Raw genomic sequence first — 15,980 nt, 5'->3', positions numbered from 1 at the left:
CTAGCGCAAACTCAGCTATGTCGATCCGTAACATTCTTCATTAAAAAGCAGTACATTGGCGTCTATAAAAGAAGTACATTAGCTTCTATGCGCAACCTGTGAAGATATTGTAACCTCGCAGTTTTTTTTGGTCCCACCTTTGCAGATTCAGCGGGGACACCTGTACACCATTTCACAATCAAGTTGCAAAATGGCCCGTCCATGGGACAGCTAATCCAAGGCAGTGTTACAACACAAAATTTGTAATTCTTGGCTATAGAACGTGATGATTTGCAAGAAAACGTTGCTTTTCCCAGACTTGCAAAAATCGTCCGATCGTAATCCCACCAATTTACAAAACTCACCAGATACGTGACCGCCCTGTGGTATACATGTACAGTGTTTTGCCTCAATAGCGCAGCCATCACATCTAATAACCTCGCAGACTATATATAATCACCCTGTTTTTCACGAACAGCAAGATTCAGCCAATCACGCCATCGACAGTATGGTTCCGCCAATCAAATTACCACAACCGAGGACATAGGGAAAACGTCAAAACAAAAGCGTCACACTCATGTCATTGCGCGCCAAGATCACCTTGGTCGGTCGGAGCGACCGGAGCGACTCGCTCCTCATTCTTTCATTAGCCAAGCCTAACCAAGTCTACAAGCATCGAGTCTGCAATGCCGTCTCTTCCGAAGCCTTTCCAGAAGCGCCAACGCCTCACGAAGCAGCAGGAGCTGCAGATTTGTGACCTCCGCCGCCAGCTGCCTGCCATTACCAACGTTGAGCTCGCTGTGGTGGCCAAAACCAAACTCTCCCTACTGCGTTGTTGAGTACGTCCTCATGTGCGAGGACATCCAAGTGTCGCTTACTGGCGAGATGATCATCATGCGGGCTCGCAAAATCGCCAGGCTTCTAGAAATTCCGCCGTCGTCACTACCAAGCTTTACCTGGTCTTGGCTACGCCACGTGCAATCTCGCTACGGGATTCGCTGGAAGAGAGCTCACGGCGAGTCGGGTGCGGTCGACTTAGAGGCTGCAGCGCCTGAAGTTGAGCGCTTGCGCGGCATCATTGCGACCTACTCCCACTCGTAGTCGACTAGTAAAACCTCTGTCACCCCATTTACTTGAGAAATTGTATACAAAGTACGACTGCGCTATTGAGGCAAAACACTGTACTGCACTGAACGATTGGTATATATACTCAGAACAGCTAATGTGCCATACTACGGTAATGTCCATGTGGATTAACCACTTTTCACACGATTCGGGGACATTACGCTGATTTCGCATGGGGCAAGTGCCCCTCCACCAATGTATGCAATACTACAGAGCGGTCATGCATCTGGTGAGTTTTCCAAATTGGTGGGTGACGATCGGGCGATTTGGGAAAAGCGCCGTTTTCTTGCAAATCGCAGCTTTCTGTAGCCTAGGATTAAAATTTGTGTGTCGCCCGACAGCCTTGAATTTGCTATCCCATGGACGCGCCTTTTGCAGCCTGGTTGGGAAACTTGTCAACTTGATTGAGAAATGATGTACTAGTACATAGTACTAGTAGAATCTACTTGTTCAAAACCGTTGCCAGCTAATCGCTATATTTATCCCATCTGGTGGAAAGCTCAGTTCTCAGAACTGGCGCTAAGTACCAGTCCGAGTTCGGGCACACTGGTGTAGTCTGAGACTACGGATACCTGCTAGTGATGCAGCCCTGTAGCAAAGTGTGACACTCAAAGCACCCCACGAACATAGTGCCGGAGACCCGTGCGTGCATTGAGGGTTGATACATAGTTTTCATCATTTCCGAGCTATCCACTTGTTTACATGGCGTCCGCGTCTCCGGACTCCGGAGTCAACCTTCTTTGTTAAGCAAAGCTCATGATACAGTCCGCCTTTCTTTATTTTGCAACCATGCGAATCCCTGGGATTGGATTCAATCCCAGTTATGGTTGATGGGGATCGGCGCGCTTCAGCACCGCGCAGCAAGGAAAGCCGTTCCCTCTGTACAACTTCACTGTTGCTGAACGTCAACAGGTAACATATGTACATACATATTACTGCCGGTGGTAAAATCGAAAGCCAGGGAGATATCCAGGTAGTCAGTACTAGTAATTCGTTACTGTATGACGCCCCCAAATATCGGACTCCGTCTTTCTTGAGCTTTGCTCGTTCGGTTTTGCTCTCATTTTCGTTCAAACCAAGCATCCCACGAGGAGAAGCCCAAGCGAGCTAAAATAAAAACTCAACTTGTGAGCTCTCGTCGATCAAGCGAGCACATAGATTAAGGCTTTAGAGCTCCCTCTACTAAATACGCCCGAAACGAGCAGGGGGAGCACCGCTCTTTCCGCGCTCTGCTCTATTTTACCGAACCCCGGCCTACATGTAGTAATTTATTATATCCAATAAATTATGATATGTAAAGAGCGGCTCCCCTGTCGAATCGAATTCACAGGGAGCGCTCAAATCCCGACGACCGCGCTCGCAGGCTTTTTGCTGCTCGTGCTCGTTCCCGCGAGCAGTGCTCCAGCTCAGCTCGTGGGATGCTTGATTGTATTTTTATAAGAATACATATGACTTGTACATCTGTGGTACAGTGCTGTTCGTGTACCGTACAGTATCGTTATTCCACGAACAGCCCCTCTCACCTCATTCTTCAAGTCGCCTTCCAGTCCCGCAGTGTGTTTTCTCCGATTCAGGTGTCGTCCATGCGTCTGTCATCCATCCTCCTGGCAGTGTCGGCGGCCACCCTCCTCGCGAGCGGTGGCGCACTCTCTGCGGATGCCAACCAAGGGACAAAGGTCTCCGCTATGGCGTCTCCGGACCTCGGTGTGCTGGATGTAAGCCTCAACGCCGGTGACGAGAAGAGATCCCTGCGCGGCCTCAAAGTTGTGGATGAAGAGGACGAGGAGAGGCTGGCCGGTGACAACATGTTCAGCATCGACAAACTCACCAAAGCGATGAAGGACGCCAAATACGCGAAGACGCTAATGCGACGGTGGAAGCGCAATGGAATCGAGATTGAACAAGCAAAGAAAATATTGGAGAACAGTAGAGTTGGGAAGAACCCAAAGCTCAACGTCGTGTACCGCAAGTACGCTGAGTGGCTCGATAAGCACTTCCCACCCATGGCACCTGCTTCGGGCGGTAATAACCTGTTCCACCCAGCCAATCTTAAGAAGGCACTGAAGGACGACAAGTACGCGAAGAGCTTGTTCACGAAATGGGCAACGCACGAATACAAATCGGACGGTATGCTAGCAAAACTCAAGGCCGTCGGTCTCAAGGAACCCGAGTACAATATGCTGTACAAGAATTACATCTCTTGGCTCAACCTCCATGTCCCGAGCGAAAAATTTGCGGTCGGGGACGACTTGTTTGAAGAGAGTATGCTCTTGAGGGCGAGAAAGGACCCCGTCTACAGTGTGCATTTGTTCAGGGCGTGGAGAAATCAAGGGAAAAACGTCGAAAAGAAGCTTGCAAGCAAGCTGGGCAACGGCAAAGACGTTCTGCTCAACAAGTACAACGCCTGGCTCAAAACGCAGCCGAGAACCACTCGTTCGTGAAGTGCTCTCGCACACGCGGCTTATTTTGGGTTTACTGGCAGCACCATAATATAACCCGCTTGAACGTCAATAAATGGTTTTGCCAAGAATATGTAATGCTCCCTGCAATGAACTAGTCATGGCTGTTCTCAACAACTTTCGACCATGGATTTTCTGATCGAAGACTGCTTTCTCATGTTTCGCGATAGACACTCTCCGCCTGTGGCTGGCGCGGTAACAGCGCATGTAAAAGGCTCGCTTCTGTTGCCTTTTAAGCAGCTCTACATGAGCTGCTTGCTCAGTTTTATCACGCTCGCGCTTGTTTTCCCTCATTCTTCGGGTGTTCCCAGTATAATGCATCCTCGAAACCCAAGGTCAATGGAGCGCGTACATATTGCCACATGCTCGCGGGGACTGTACTTTCCTTCTCAATGGTGAAACTCCAAGGCGCAACTTGGCCTTGCCGAATCAATCGCATCGTGGGTACGTTCAAGCCGAACATGGGCACAAGTCGAAGTGAACGAGTTTCCAGCACCCGCCGAGCACCAAAGCGCATGTTGTGCGGTCGCAGATGCTACTACCAACGGAGACACTGCAGCTAGTAGCGAAGGATAAATCGCTCAGAGGAATCGGCACGCTGAGCTGGACATCTAACTCGAAGAATAGTGGAAATGTCTTAATTGTACGTGCTGCATAATGATGTTTGGTTGAGGTCTCGATCTTGTCATTCTTGTCTTGCAGCAATACCCCAGCACATTTGGTATTCAAGCCTTGAATAGTCATGAATTCATCAACATGGTTTCGAGATGATGCGCGTCGATTCTCAATGTCATTGATTTCAGTCGCCAGCTTCCTACATGCTTGAGTGGATGTGTGTAACTTCAGGATGAATTATTTGGCTTGTATACCGACGTGCTGAGCACGATCGACGCAGGGACACAAATCCCAATTGAGGATAGAAAAGGTGGCCGCATTCCTAAAAAGACGCCAGAAAAACTGCGTGAATGGGTGTCGTATACAGATCTAAAGTAGATGATCGACGACTGGCCGACCTTAACAAGAGTTGGGTGCAGCCTCTAATAACAATGCTAGCATCATTGTAGAGTACAATTCTGAGGAAGTTACTGGCGGTAGTCCAACACTGAAATCCAACTAGCAGCGATATCTACTAAGAGGGAGTTCAGTTTGATTATCTTGAAGGCTGATGTGACTGTTGTTCAGAAGCGGGAGGAGACGCAGTCGAACCTGCAAACTTATCCATGCGTCATGTGCTTCCGCTCAAAGATGTGGCTCTAGGAACACTGAAGTCGTTGTCAGCTACGTCCGAAACAATGGGACGACGGATCAAAGTACAAATGTTACGGTGTTTTCTCGAGTTTGTGTGTACATGGGATGATATCGAAGGGAGAAATTATGGCGTTTCATACGTGCAGTGCCCGATACCAAGATTATCGTGAAGCATGGATGCCCACCTCCTTCTTTCTTCCTCACAGCACAATTTATCAGCACCACAGTGTGCCGAAAATCTATCATCCCGTCATCGTGACAAGACCGCCAAGATCTTCACTGACGATGGCGCTTCCGCACTTGCTCAGACCATCTTGCCCCCAGCGTGCGGAACGCGCCGCTTAATCCTCGGTTACTGTGCCGGATCCGACACCACTTGGAACTAATTCCCGTTAGACAAGGCACGGAAACAAGACCAGCTTTGTGTAGCGACTCACCTTCAGTCCTAGAACAACGCAGCCGAAGGGGAATTAATCAATTGGTTAATTCTTGCACATTGCCTTTCATCAGGATTATTGCTTTGACAAAAGTGAACGGCGTTGATGGCGATGAAGACGAGCTGCATCTCTGTTTTGTTTTCTTTCCTTTTTCTCTACTTGCGTTCTTCTTCGATGAATTTGAGGTACTTTTCAAACGCGAAGACGCCGTCGTAGATTATTTTGGGGGTCGTATTTGGGTCGGGTCGGGATTTATGGTCGGGTGTTTTTCCCGACCTAAACCACCGACCCCGACCGAACAAGCTTTTCAGCTAAATCTATTCCTGCTGAACATGCAAACGCTGGCGGCAGCTCAATAGAGTGCTCTAGCAAGCAGTGCACTTATGTACTTACATTGTTCCAATTAGTGTAGCATAGTGGTTTCCTTCGTAGCGCCCCTCGCCCTCGTAGTCGAAGGAAAAGTCGGGCTCGTCATCTTCACCTTCGTCACCGCTGTTGTCGGTACCGCGATCGCTGTCTCCATCGCTTTCACTATTGCTATCGCTACTGCTGCTACCGTAGCTGCTACTGTCACTGCTGCTGCTTTCGTCGGCTTCTTCAGCCACGACAGCCTCATCTTCACTTTCAGATTCTGAGAGGCCTTCAACATGGAGTAGATCGATCGGCAGCGGAAGTCCTGACTCATCCACAGGTACTGATGGTGCTTGGTTGTTACTGCCTTTACACTTCTTCTTGGCCTTCTTCTTACTCTTACGTTTCTTTGAGTTCTTTGCGGCACCTTTCTTTCGGCGACCAGCAGCAACATTGGAGAGCTTTGCGACGTAGTCCTGTGAAATGCATCGGATGGTGACTACAAAGGTGACTATGTTGCTCTAGCGGGTTATTTGTTCGTGCCACAAGGTCGCGCTCGAAACCGTGCACATTCCATTCCTCAATATCGTAGAGTTCTAGTATGTACCTCTGAAGTAGCCCCAAAGTGCACGCCACTTGATGTGAGAGTATTCAATTCCCTTTGCAGAACAACGCGCTCGAATCTGTTTCTTTATCCACTTTATGCCTTTGGCAGGAACCAACTCCGGGTCGACGATTGTAAGCATATCAAGGACACCCCGGGTCATAGCTATCTCAATCTCTTCTTCTGGTATGTGAAGGATCTGCTTCATTCGACGACGAATTGCCTGCTTCCAAAGGAAAAGGCACCCGATTATCAATGCGTTTTCGAACTGCTTCTGGCAAGCTTTAATCAATTGTTTCTCGAAGTCGCAGATGATTTCACTTGGAGACAACTTTTCGCCAGTATTTCGGTAAATGAGTTCAAGTATGTCAAAGTACATATATTCCGTCTTGCCAGTGCACAAAACAAAATATACGGGTACGTAGAGTTATAAGGCTCGGTCATGGACCATTACAATGACGCATTGCTTGAACCCTCTTGGTACGCAGCGGAAGGTGCCATCTACGAAAATGGTAACTTGTCAGGAAAACGTCGTATAAAACTTGTGGTTTCTATGCATTTCTTCGTGCACTGTGCACGAGGATTTCACCGAATGCAGTTATTTCAGGCATACAAAAAGCTAGTGGGTTCACGAGAATGCAATCATTCACTAGAATTCATCGTGCAATTTGCACGATGGGACTCGATGCGTGATCAGCTCGAAAAAAGAAAGAAAATATACATTTTTCAGCGTAAGTTTTGGGTGCTCATCTCTCTAGCTAGTGTTTTCCACGACAAGTGATCTAATCTTCGTTCTTTGCCCCTACTAGACACAGACGAAAACGGAAGACGAGATTTGATCTGCTCGTACAGAAGGCCAGCACAGTCGGTAGAGCTATTAGCTCGGCGCAGATCGGTGTTTGATAGTAAGCCTTCTATAACATGCATCAGTCGCTGGAGCTCAGCTAGCCGACCCTTTCCAACTCGGGTAGCCATGTCATGCTTTGACAGCATCCGTAGTGCAGGTGATCCAACACACCAATGCTGCCATATTAGCCGGAGTGTCCCGTTAGGAAGTACAAAATCTTCTGCAACTCGGCGAAAGCCACCACCCCATTGCTGTAGCTCGAGAGGTGATTCCGTCGTGGAAACGACATCAACAGTCCTTCTATCCGGTTGTTCGCCAGCTAAATGGGTACAACTAAGTTGTGAACGAGCAAGAACCGCAGCAAAAGCTGATTCCAACGCCTCGATCGTCGTTATTGAACCATGAACGTTCCGTTTAAGAGTATTCGCGAAGGAATTAGTCAGACCTTGTTTTAACGAATCAATTTCCGCTTTGTACTGTGCCAAGGTGACCATTATTCCCACATGTGGAGGAATTCCACTTGGAGTGATGGGATCATTGACTTGAAAATTACGACAAACAACTCGTTGGCGAAGCCACTCAAAATGCGATCGATTGCATGGTGTAAATAAAGAGGTAGTGAACAGCAGGTGATTATGTGGCAAGTGTTCGCGTAAGAACACAAAGTGATACAGTATTGAAGCAAGACCGAACTGACACACCATTCACAAGCTTGGTGGTGCTCCAGATTAGACGGTACCCATAGCAAACTTTAAACGCTTTTCTAGCTCCAATCGATCTTCTTCACAGCTGGTTACTGGGCTAAAAAATGGGGTAATGTAGCAAAGTTTGGTGAATCAAAGGGCAGACCAGACACATAGCGCCCAACAATCATATCACCAGCAGCCTCAAATCTCACATACTTGTCCTGGACCCCAGGAAGAGTCCAGCCAGAGCGAAGGCATATTGACGCAGCGGACGGACCTGGTGTTGAGCAACCGCTAGCGTATGTAGAAGCTCCTTTCCTCGCCGAATGAGTGCCAAAATCCTTCACTGTCATCCCTAACTTTGATAGCACATTTTGCAATACGTCTTCACTTAGCACGCGTTTCAGTAACTTGAGAAATCGATTGTATTGATTTCCACCCTAGAATAATTTTCCATCGCTGGCGAAGTCCAGAACAGCAAAATAAATCCCCAAGCCCAAAATTGGACAAATCTCTGGCATCGTCGGATTGGCGTAAATATGGCGAGGTTCCCGAGGACGACTACCGTCTTGGTCGTTCTTCATGTGTGCAAATTTTATGGTAACGGCATCTTCTTGCCACGAAACATGTGCATGTCGAATGGTTGCTGCATTCTTAGCGCGGCACATGAAATTCCAACAAATAAGTAAAAAGGAGTGACCAAAAACATCTTTATTCTTGCTTGAGCGCAGCATAGCTTTGGCAATCTCTGTGTACATCGAAAATGAGAACGGCTCCTTACCCTCAGTAAGTCGCTCGTTGTTTCGCTGCGCAGTGCAGGCAACAGTGTGATGAAGTCCCTTGAAAAATCTTTTCATTTGGCGGTCATAATCATGAGGACGTGAGTACTCAGTCGTAGCGTACAGATACACTAAAGCCGAACAAACATTACCAAACGTAGACTTCCCTCCTATACCGCGCTGCTACATCGAGGTTAAATAGCGCATGCAATCCTTAGTCGTTAGCACCTGCAGGTCCATGGGGATCTCCAAAGGTTCACGTGTGAACCATTGAGATATGCTGTCATCATTGACGGACTCCAGTGCGAGAAATTGCCTTGTAAACAGGACTTCACGGTGATCACAATCTGTGTTGGCATTTAACCACCCCACAAGCTGTATCAATGCACGACAATACACGTATTTGGTGGACGCTGCGGTGGTGTTGCCGAGTACTTCATCAACTCGAGCGTCCAGGGCCTCCATGATGCTGTTGTGCGACTGTTCACTAGATTTGAAGTCTAAAAATATTTTCTAAAATAGACTGCGTGCACTTTGCACGACGAAATCCATTTATCTATACATTGTGGTACAGCAAGAGTTAACGAAGCTCAGGATGGGCCCACCCAACGATTCTTTGGGGCTTATCTGTGGGGTCTGGACGGGGGCGAGAAACGTGAAATTGGAAGAAACTTAGCTTCTTCCCTTCAACCATTGATAGCGGTGGAACTTCTACCATGCCTAGAAGATGTGAGCCATAATGCTTTCGGCGAGTACGATATACTCGGCTGGTTACCTGCTCTTCTACAAACCTGTGCGAGAGATGTCATCATTTGGGTAGTACCTTTCACTAACCGCTTTCCAAATGTCGTGCACAGGTTTGGCGAGATCTGGTATGCTCAACGTATTCACCATTTCTTTCATCTTTCGTGTCACATCCAAAGTCTCGCTGTTCTCATGCTGTGCGGAAACGCATGGGTGCTCATTGATGACAACTTTTCCACCAGCAGGATACACGTCCAATCGAGCCTTGCATGCGGTTCTGCGGTAAACACTGCACCGCAACGTAATTTTCTTCATTGAGGACCAACCCGTTGTGTATCGAAAGCCTTTATACTGCATACACGTTTTACCCTTCCCACGGCCCTTTGGTTTCCTCGAACTCCGAGAAGATGATGCAGCATGGTGTGAAGAACTCGGTGCAGAATCGCCCACACTTTGACGAGTCATGGGCACTAGGTACTTGATGTAGCTTACTCAGCACCGATCCACGGCTAGACAGGTGGATCACACAGTGATGTCGCTCGTGAAGTCAATTTCCTTGTGCAGCTCGATAGGAATAGTCGTAACGGACGATGCACGTCCGGTAAAGTGGAGCTCTCAGCACAGCTGGACAACGATCTACATGTTATGGGGTTTGTTGCATGCGAAGGAGCTTGCATCGCGTTCATTGTGCTGATTGCTATCTTCGCCCCGACTTAAATAAAGTCCCGGCACAACCCAAACTACACAATTTGAACTATCGACCATAAATCCCGACCCGACCCAAATACGACCCCCAAAAAAGTCTATCGATGCCGTCAGGAGTGAACTCCTTGCGGCGCGCAAGAATGTCGTCCGCAGTCATTGTCAGCACTTCGTCCACTTCTTCCTCTTGCAGCACCAACGGGCCATCAAACGTGCAGTCGAAGAGTCCGCCCCACACGCGGCTGCGGTCGTCTCCGTAGTAAAACGTGGTCAGGTAGCGCAGCGGCGTGTTCTTGACACCCATCTCCTCCTCAGCCTCACGATCAGCGTTCACGTCCATGGGCTCACCGAACTGCACGACTCCACCGGTCATGGGGTCCAGCATCCCGGGGCACTAGTCCTTGATCATTGTGCGACGCTGCACGTAGTACTTGCCACTATCCACACGTAGCAGCATCAAAAAGACAGTAAGTATATGGTAAGTGTATGCAGACCGCGGATTCTTTCAGGATAATCTCCTACCTCGAATTCTTGATGACGATGTAGGACGCGCGATGCGGCAGGTTGAATGCTCGCTGATCCATGGCAACGGCGGGCATCAATAAAAAAAAGCATAGCTCAATTGTTATTAAATCCTTTGTCTTACCATGACGGCGCGATCGGCCTTGCCAATCACATTGTTCTCCTCGTCCACGATGCAGACCTAAAGGGGCGCGCATATCTCCCTTGTTAGCGACGGCTCCCTTGTCTTCACAGGGATAAAAACATTATACCTCTTCCTTCGCACTCAACGACATCCTGTTGGCACTCAGTGACATCCTGACAGTGAATGAGAGGAAGCAAACGATCGTACTTAGTCTGGTCTCGAGACGGGGACGCAGAGGGTAACGTCAATACATGTAGTCTCTCGTGGTCGTGGGCCTCCTCCGTGTGTGCCGGCATCAACGCAAAATGACCACGATACACCACTTCGTGTCTTTCGAGTGGGTTGTTGCGGCAGTAACAACTTCATGGCTGCCGGTTCCCGCTTAGTCTGCTCAGATGTCATTCCTCAAACGGAGCCGAAGCACGAACACGTCAAGCTCCGACCATGGACCCAAGTCTCACGCCCCCGCAGTGGTCCATCGATCTCTGGCACCACATCCAACTACGTGACGAGTGGATTCTACGCGACTTCCGCGATCAGCTGCTGCAGTCGGAGCATCGGATGTTCCAGCGACTCCAGCAGTCGGAAGAGCTGATCCAGCAGCAACAAGAGCAGATCGAGCTCGGAGCGGAACAATCGAGGAGCCTCCGCCGGCAGCTGAGTCAACTTCAAGAGGAGCAGCAAAGGACCGGCGCTATTCTGCACAACACGCGGGCTGCGGTGCATAACGCCCGAGTCTTTCGTGACGGTGCAGTTCATGGCGGGGTGCGCCAACTTCACCGATTTGTCAAGACCACGCCAGGCCTCGGGGACTTGCTTCCTGGTATGTCACCTCCGTGCCGCGATATTCCCCGGCTGCCAGTGGGTGAAGTTGTCCCTCGTCGGTTCTTTCCGACAAACTATGCGTCGTTGAGGAGGTGGGGCCACCGCCGGATCAATGAACTCAGTATTCTGCTGAACGACGACTTCGGTATCGATAGTGCCGATGTTTTGGAGGAACGGCGCGTCAAGTTGCAGCACTACCTGGCAGGGGGGATGAGGTAAACCAAGGCAATCAGTTGATGCAACGATGACAGGATCGGCAGAGATGGCGATATCCGTAGGTCTCTGTAGCTCCTTTGATTTTACGTAGGCAAAGCTCGTATCACGCAATTCCGCTCGATACATCATAACATATGTTTGTGTATGTTAGCTCTGCCTTAGACATCGCTCAGCATAAACTCTGGAGCCACCGCCTATAAACAAGTCCTGTAATCGTATTCTGGTGCTTCCACTGGGTCCGAATACGAGACGGCCGAGAAATTGGACACTTCCGTCGTGTCCGAGCGGGAAGCGGTTGAGAGGGCTTTGTAAGACCTGCAACCTGTAGCTTGGTCGATGGCCTGCTGCTGCTTGACGCCGCGTACCCCGCGGGCTCCAGGAGAAACACGTCCTCGAAGAAGACCTGGCCGTCGGCGCCCCCGAAGAGCAGCACGCTGGCCGTGGGCAATAGCGTCATTGCGTGGCCCGAGCGCGCCGCCGGAGAGCACGCGGTGGTGTGTGATGCTGCGCGCTCGTCCTGCGGAGCAGACGCATCCAGTTGCGTCCATAGCGGAGCCCTGGGGGCCGAGAGAGACGCCGCCGCGCCCGAGCGCTCCGGCCGGCGCAGCTGCATGGAGTGGTTGATTGATTAGGCCTTACAGCGCCGAGAGGCACAGGTGCTATTACTGATTTATCTCATACCCTGTTGAATTTGTTTGTGTTGATGAAGATCTTCCGTGATTAATGCCTGTTATTTTCAATAGCCTGTTTGTTTGACAAATTGTGCTGGTATGTTGACCCATCCAGTTGAGATTGAAATAGAATACCTACTCTTTTGCATAGACTTTAAGAAACGATAGTACCTGTGACAAATGATTTATATGTCTACTCAAGCGACATCCGTCGGATTTTTCTCTTCTCGAGCAACAGAGTAAGGTTTGTCGCCAGTCACTCTTCTGCTTTTATAAAGCTTCCGACACGGATCTTCTTCTTTTCTACCGTTTTCTCGCTCAAGCTCCTACATTCGTACATGTCAATGACTACTATCCTCCTCTGTCCTGATTCCTCTGTGAGGTCCATTACTCCAACAGAGAACACGTGGTAGGACGTTCACATTCGGCGGCCACGGGAAGCGACACTTTTGATCGTAGAGGCTGTGGATGTTTTATTGGGAGTAACGATGTCCAACGTAGCTAAGTTAAGGTGCGCAACATGAGTTTCAATCTGGGAGTGCGGCCCGCAATTTACAATCCAGAGCTGTTCCAGGCGAAGCACGGCTATGTGATTAGTGATATCGGATAGTGCGGGGCGGTGGAGATGGCTACATCGCAGTTGAATCTGTACTCGCAAGCGAGTCGAACGGCCAGGAAGCTGTACAGGTAGCATCCTAACCAATGCGAGAGCTGCGGCAGGTCAAACGAGGGACGTTAAAATGATCCACCGTGGCCGCCGCTAAACCTACGGTACAGTAGTTAACTAAACTCGTAGTTCGTCGTCCTTAGTGAAGACGTCGTCCTTAGCGAAGACAAAAATCGTTTTGCATCGCAGCTTTAGCGAGTGTGTGCGACAGATGAGGGCGACGCATGAACAAGTCCAAGTACGCTGGATCGGACAACGCTAACTCACCAGATAGAAGCAGCAAAAAATTTCATCTTCGCAGTACATTTCGTAAGCCACAGATTTCTACTGCAATGGCAGGGTTCACCTCACTAGATTATGGGACGACGACATAGAACTGTGTAACAGCATCCGACTTGTATTGTACCACGACTGCTTACTCCCATCCACGTAAGATCTTGGTATTACGGGATGATGATGCAACGGCAAGGTTCGCTCATGACTTTTACTAACAGTATTGAGAATCGTTCGTTGTTGCTCGTTGTGGCGAAGTTAGCATGAGCTAGTAGTCGGTTGGACGAGCGCATCATTTCACAAATTGACAAATCGGACCTACCGTAGTATTTCGTAAGCCGCAGATTTCTACTGCACACTTGCAGGATTCATCTCGCTAGATTATGGGGCGGTGACGGGATGGTAGAATTTGCCTGGCCACATAGTATTGTAAACGGCATCTGACTTGGATTTTGGTATAATAGACCACTACGACTCCCATCTACGTAAGATCGGGATTACGGGATGATGATGCAACGGCAAGGTTCACTCTTGGCTTTACCTTTTGGGTACTTACAGTATGGCGAATGGTTCGTTGATGTTCGTTGTGGCGAAGTTGCATGAGCGAGTAGTTGGTTGGATGATCGCATCATTTCACAAATTATCAACTCGGACCAAGTCACCACCCGAAGCCTGATGCAGACGTTCGCCGTTCATACGACAGATGCGACCACCCAATTCACTATCGTCGGACCCCTTTTTACTCGAGCCAAGCGGGTACATGACACTGCATGTAATAGGAGTGATCGAATGCCTGCGCATACTGAGGACGAGAGCTACCCACTGGAGACAGTTCCTAACCCGACCACGTCGAGGTTGACACACGCTGATACGGCAATCTGTGCCCCCACCAACGCAGAAAGACTGCCCGGACCAGAGCTTTATTATCCGACACCAAGTGGGCAGACTGTCACAGCTATCCATACGCAACGGCGTAAAGCAGTCCGAGCGAACACAACGGATCGTCGGGAGCAATGCCGTCTTAGCCAAGCCAGATATCGATTTAAGCAGCGTACGAAGATAAAACTCCTTGGGGACGCCATCTCCATTCTGCAACGAGAAATATCGCAGTTGACAGTTCAGCGAGATCAGACCTTATGGGAAGGGAAGCGGAGCATCCACAGTGTTATCGTGGAGTACTTTCATTTCTTCCGCCACGGCGTTAACGTGTTCTCTGGGGCACACAATACTAGAATCGGCAGTAACGCGTGTGATGCGGCGCAGCGGCAGCAAGTTTTTCTGGAATATGGGATGGCACCGAACATTGAGCTAGGGGAGAGTCGAGGCGTGGCAGCGTTGATGGATCATTGGTGCCAGTATTCGGCGTATTTCCAAGACTTGGAGTTCCGGTTGGAGCACATGAACGAGATGTCAAAGGGCCTCGTTATCGTCTCGGCATCTTTACGAGTGACGGTCACCACGGAAACGATAAAGCATGTCTTCCCGCACCTTTCACCTTGTCCCAGCGAGAACCGAGATGTCAAGGCCATGCTTCTTGGCAAAAAGCTCATCGGAGCGCAGCTGCTTCTCCCGTCGACACTTCATTTTGAATGGGACAGCGCGACAAGGCACATCGTACGGCTGCAGACGTCCACGGACTTCTTGGTGCCTCTCTGTCGAGAATTTGGCAATCTGAATGATGCGTCCTTCGTGCTAGATGGGGCAAACATCACACTGGATGGCGCTATTCTGGCGCGTGGACTGTAGCACAAGCAGCAATAAAATATTGTACATGCGTGTCTAATATCCTTGGGTGTCTGTGATTTTCTAAGTCCAAAATGGGAACTAACTCTGGACCCCGTTACGAGGAGTGGTGGGAATTCCATGCAGGTTCGTACTGCCGAGGTCATTAGGTTGTATAAGAACTATCAGACACACTTAGCACCGCAGCAAGACTCTACTGCATCACTTAGTTATGATCCCGACTCTCCTCGGGAATTAGGTGAAGTCCCGATTTCAAAGATGGCTGGTGGGGGCGACTGCGACGTCGTGTAGCCCAGCAAACACGCGCGGGGGCGGGCCCTTGGACGACATCGTCTGCATAGGCAAGCCCCTTGCAACACACTAAAGGTGGCAGTGATCAAAGCCAGCAAAAAACTATGACGCATTGAGTCGGGGTGACGCTGTTTGATGCGATGAGTTCTGGTTTTGAAATGAGAATCCACAGCCGAGTTCAGCATTTTGTGAAGTACATGGCGTGGCGATGCTATTTCGACAAATGTTGTACCCGGCTTCTACCACCATGCGTTAGCATTTTGTTGTGCCTGCTTCAAATTTCCTTTGCGAACCGATGCCAGCATGGATGTCCACCTCCTTCTTTCTTCCTCACAGCACAATTTATCAGCACCACAGTTTGCCGAAAATCTATCATCCCGTCATCGTGACAAGACCACCAAGCTCTTCACTGGCGATGGCGCTTCTGCATTTTCTCAGACCATCTTGCCCCCAGCGTGCGGAACGCGCCGCTTAATCCTCGTTACTGTGCCGGATCCGACACCACTTGGAACTAATTCCCGTTAGACAAGGCACGGAAACAAGACCAGCTTTGTGTAGCGACTCACCTTCAGTCCTAGAACAACGCAGCCGAAAGGGAATGAATCAATTGATTAATTCTTGCACATTACCTTTCATCAGGATTATTGCTTTGACAAAAGTGAACGACGCATTCATGGCGATGAAGAC

General features: G+C 49.4%; 1 protein-coding gene across 1 annotated transcript; it reads left to right on the top strand.

Annotated features, from left to right (window-relative positions):
- Positions 1-2,687: 2,687 nt before the first annotated feature.
- IUM83_08052 (putative secreted RxLR effector protein) lies at positions 2,688-3,545 on the top strand (the record flags this gene model as incomplete). The annotated part of the gene is made up of 1 exon (XM_067932403.1): positions 2,688-3,545. One exon carries the CDS (start codon positions 2,688-2,690, stop codon positions 3,543-3,545), a length of 858 nt encoding a protein of 285 aa, XP_067783099.1.
- Between the last annotated feature and the right edge of the window lie 12,435 nt (positions 3,546-15,980).

Source organism: Phytophthora cinnamomi (assembly GCF_018691715.1).
Source record: "Phytophthora cinnamomi strain GKB4 chromosome Unknown Contig102, whole genome shotgun sequence".
Classification (NCBI taxonomy): domain Eukaryota; phylum Oomycota; class Peronosporomycetes; order Peronosporales; family Peronosporaceae; genus Phytophthora; species Phytophthora cinnamomi.
The sequence above is the reverse complement of the archived record's forward strand: the minus strand, read 5'-3'. Positions and strand labels throughout refer to the sequence as shown.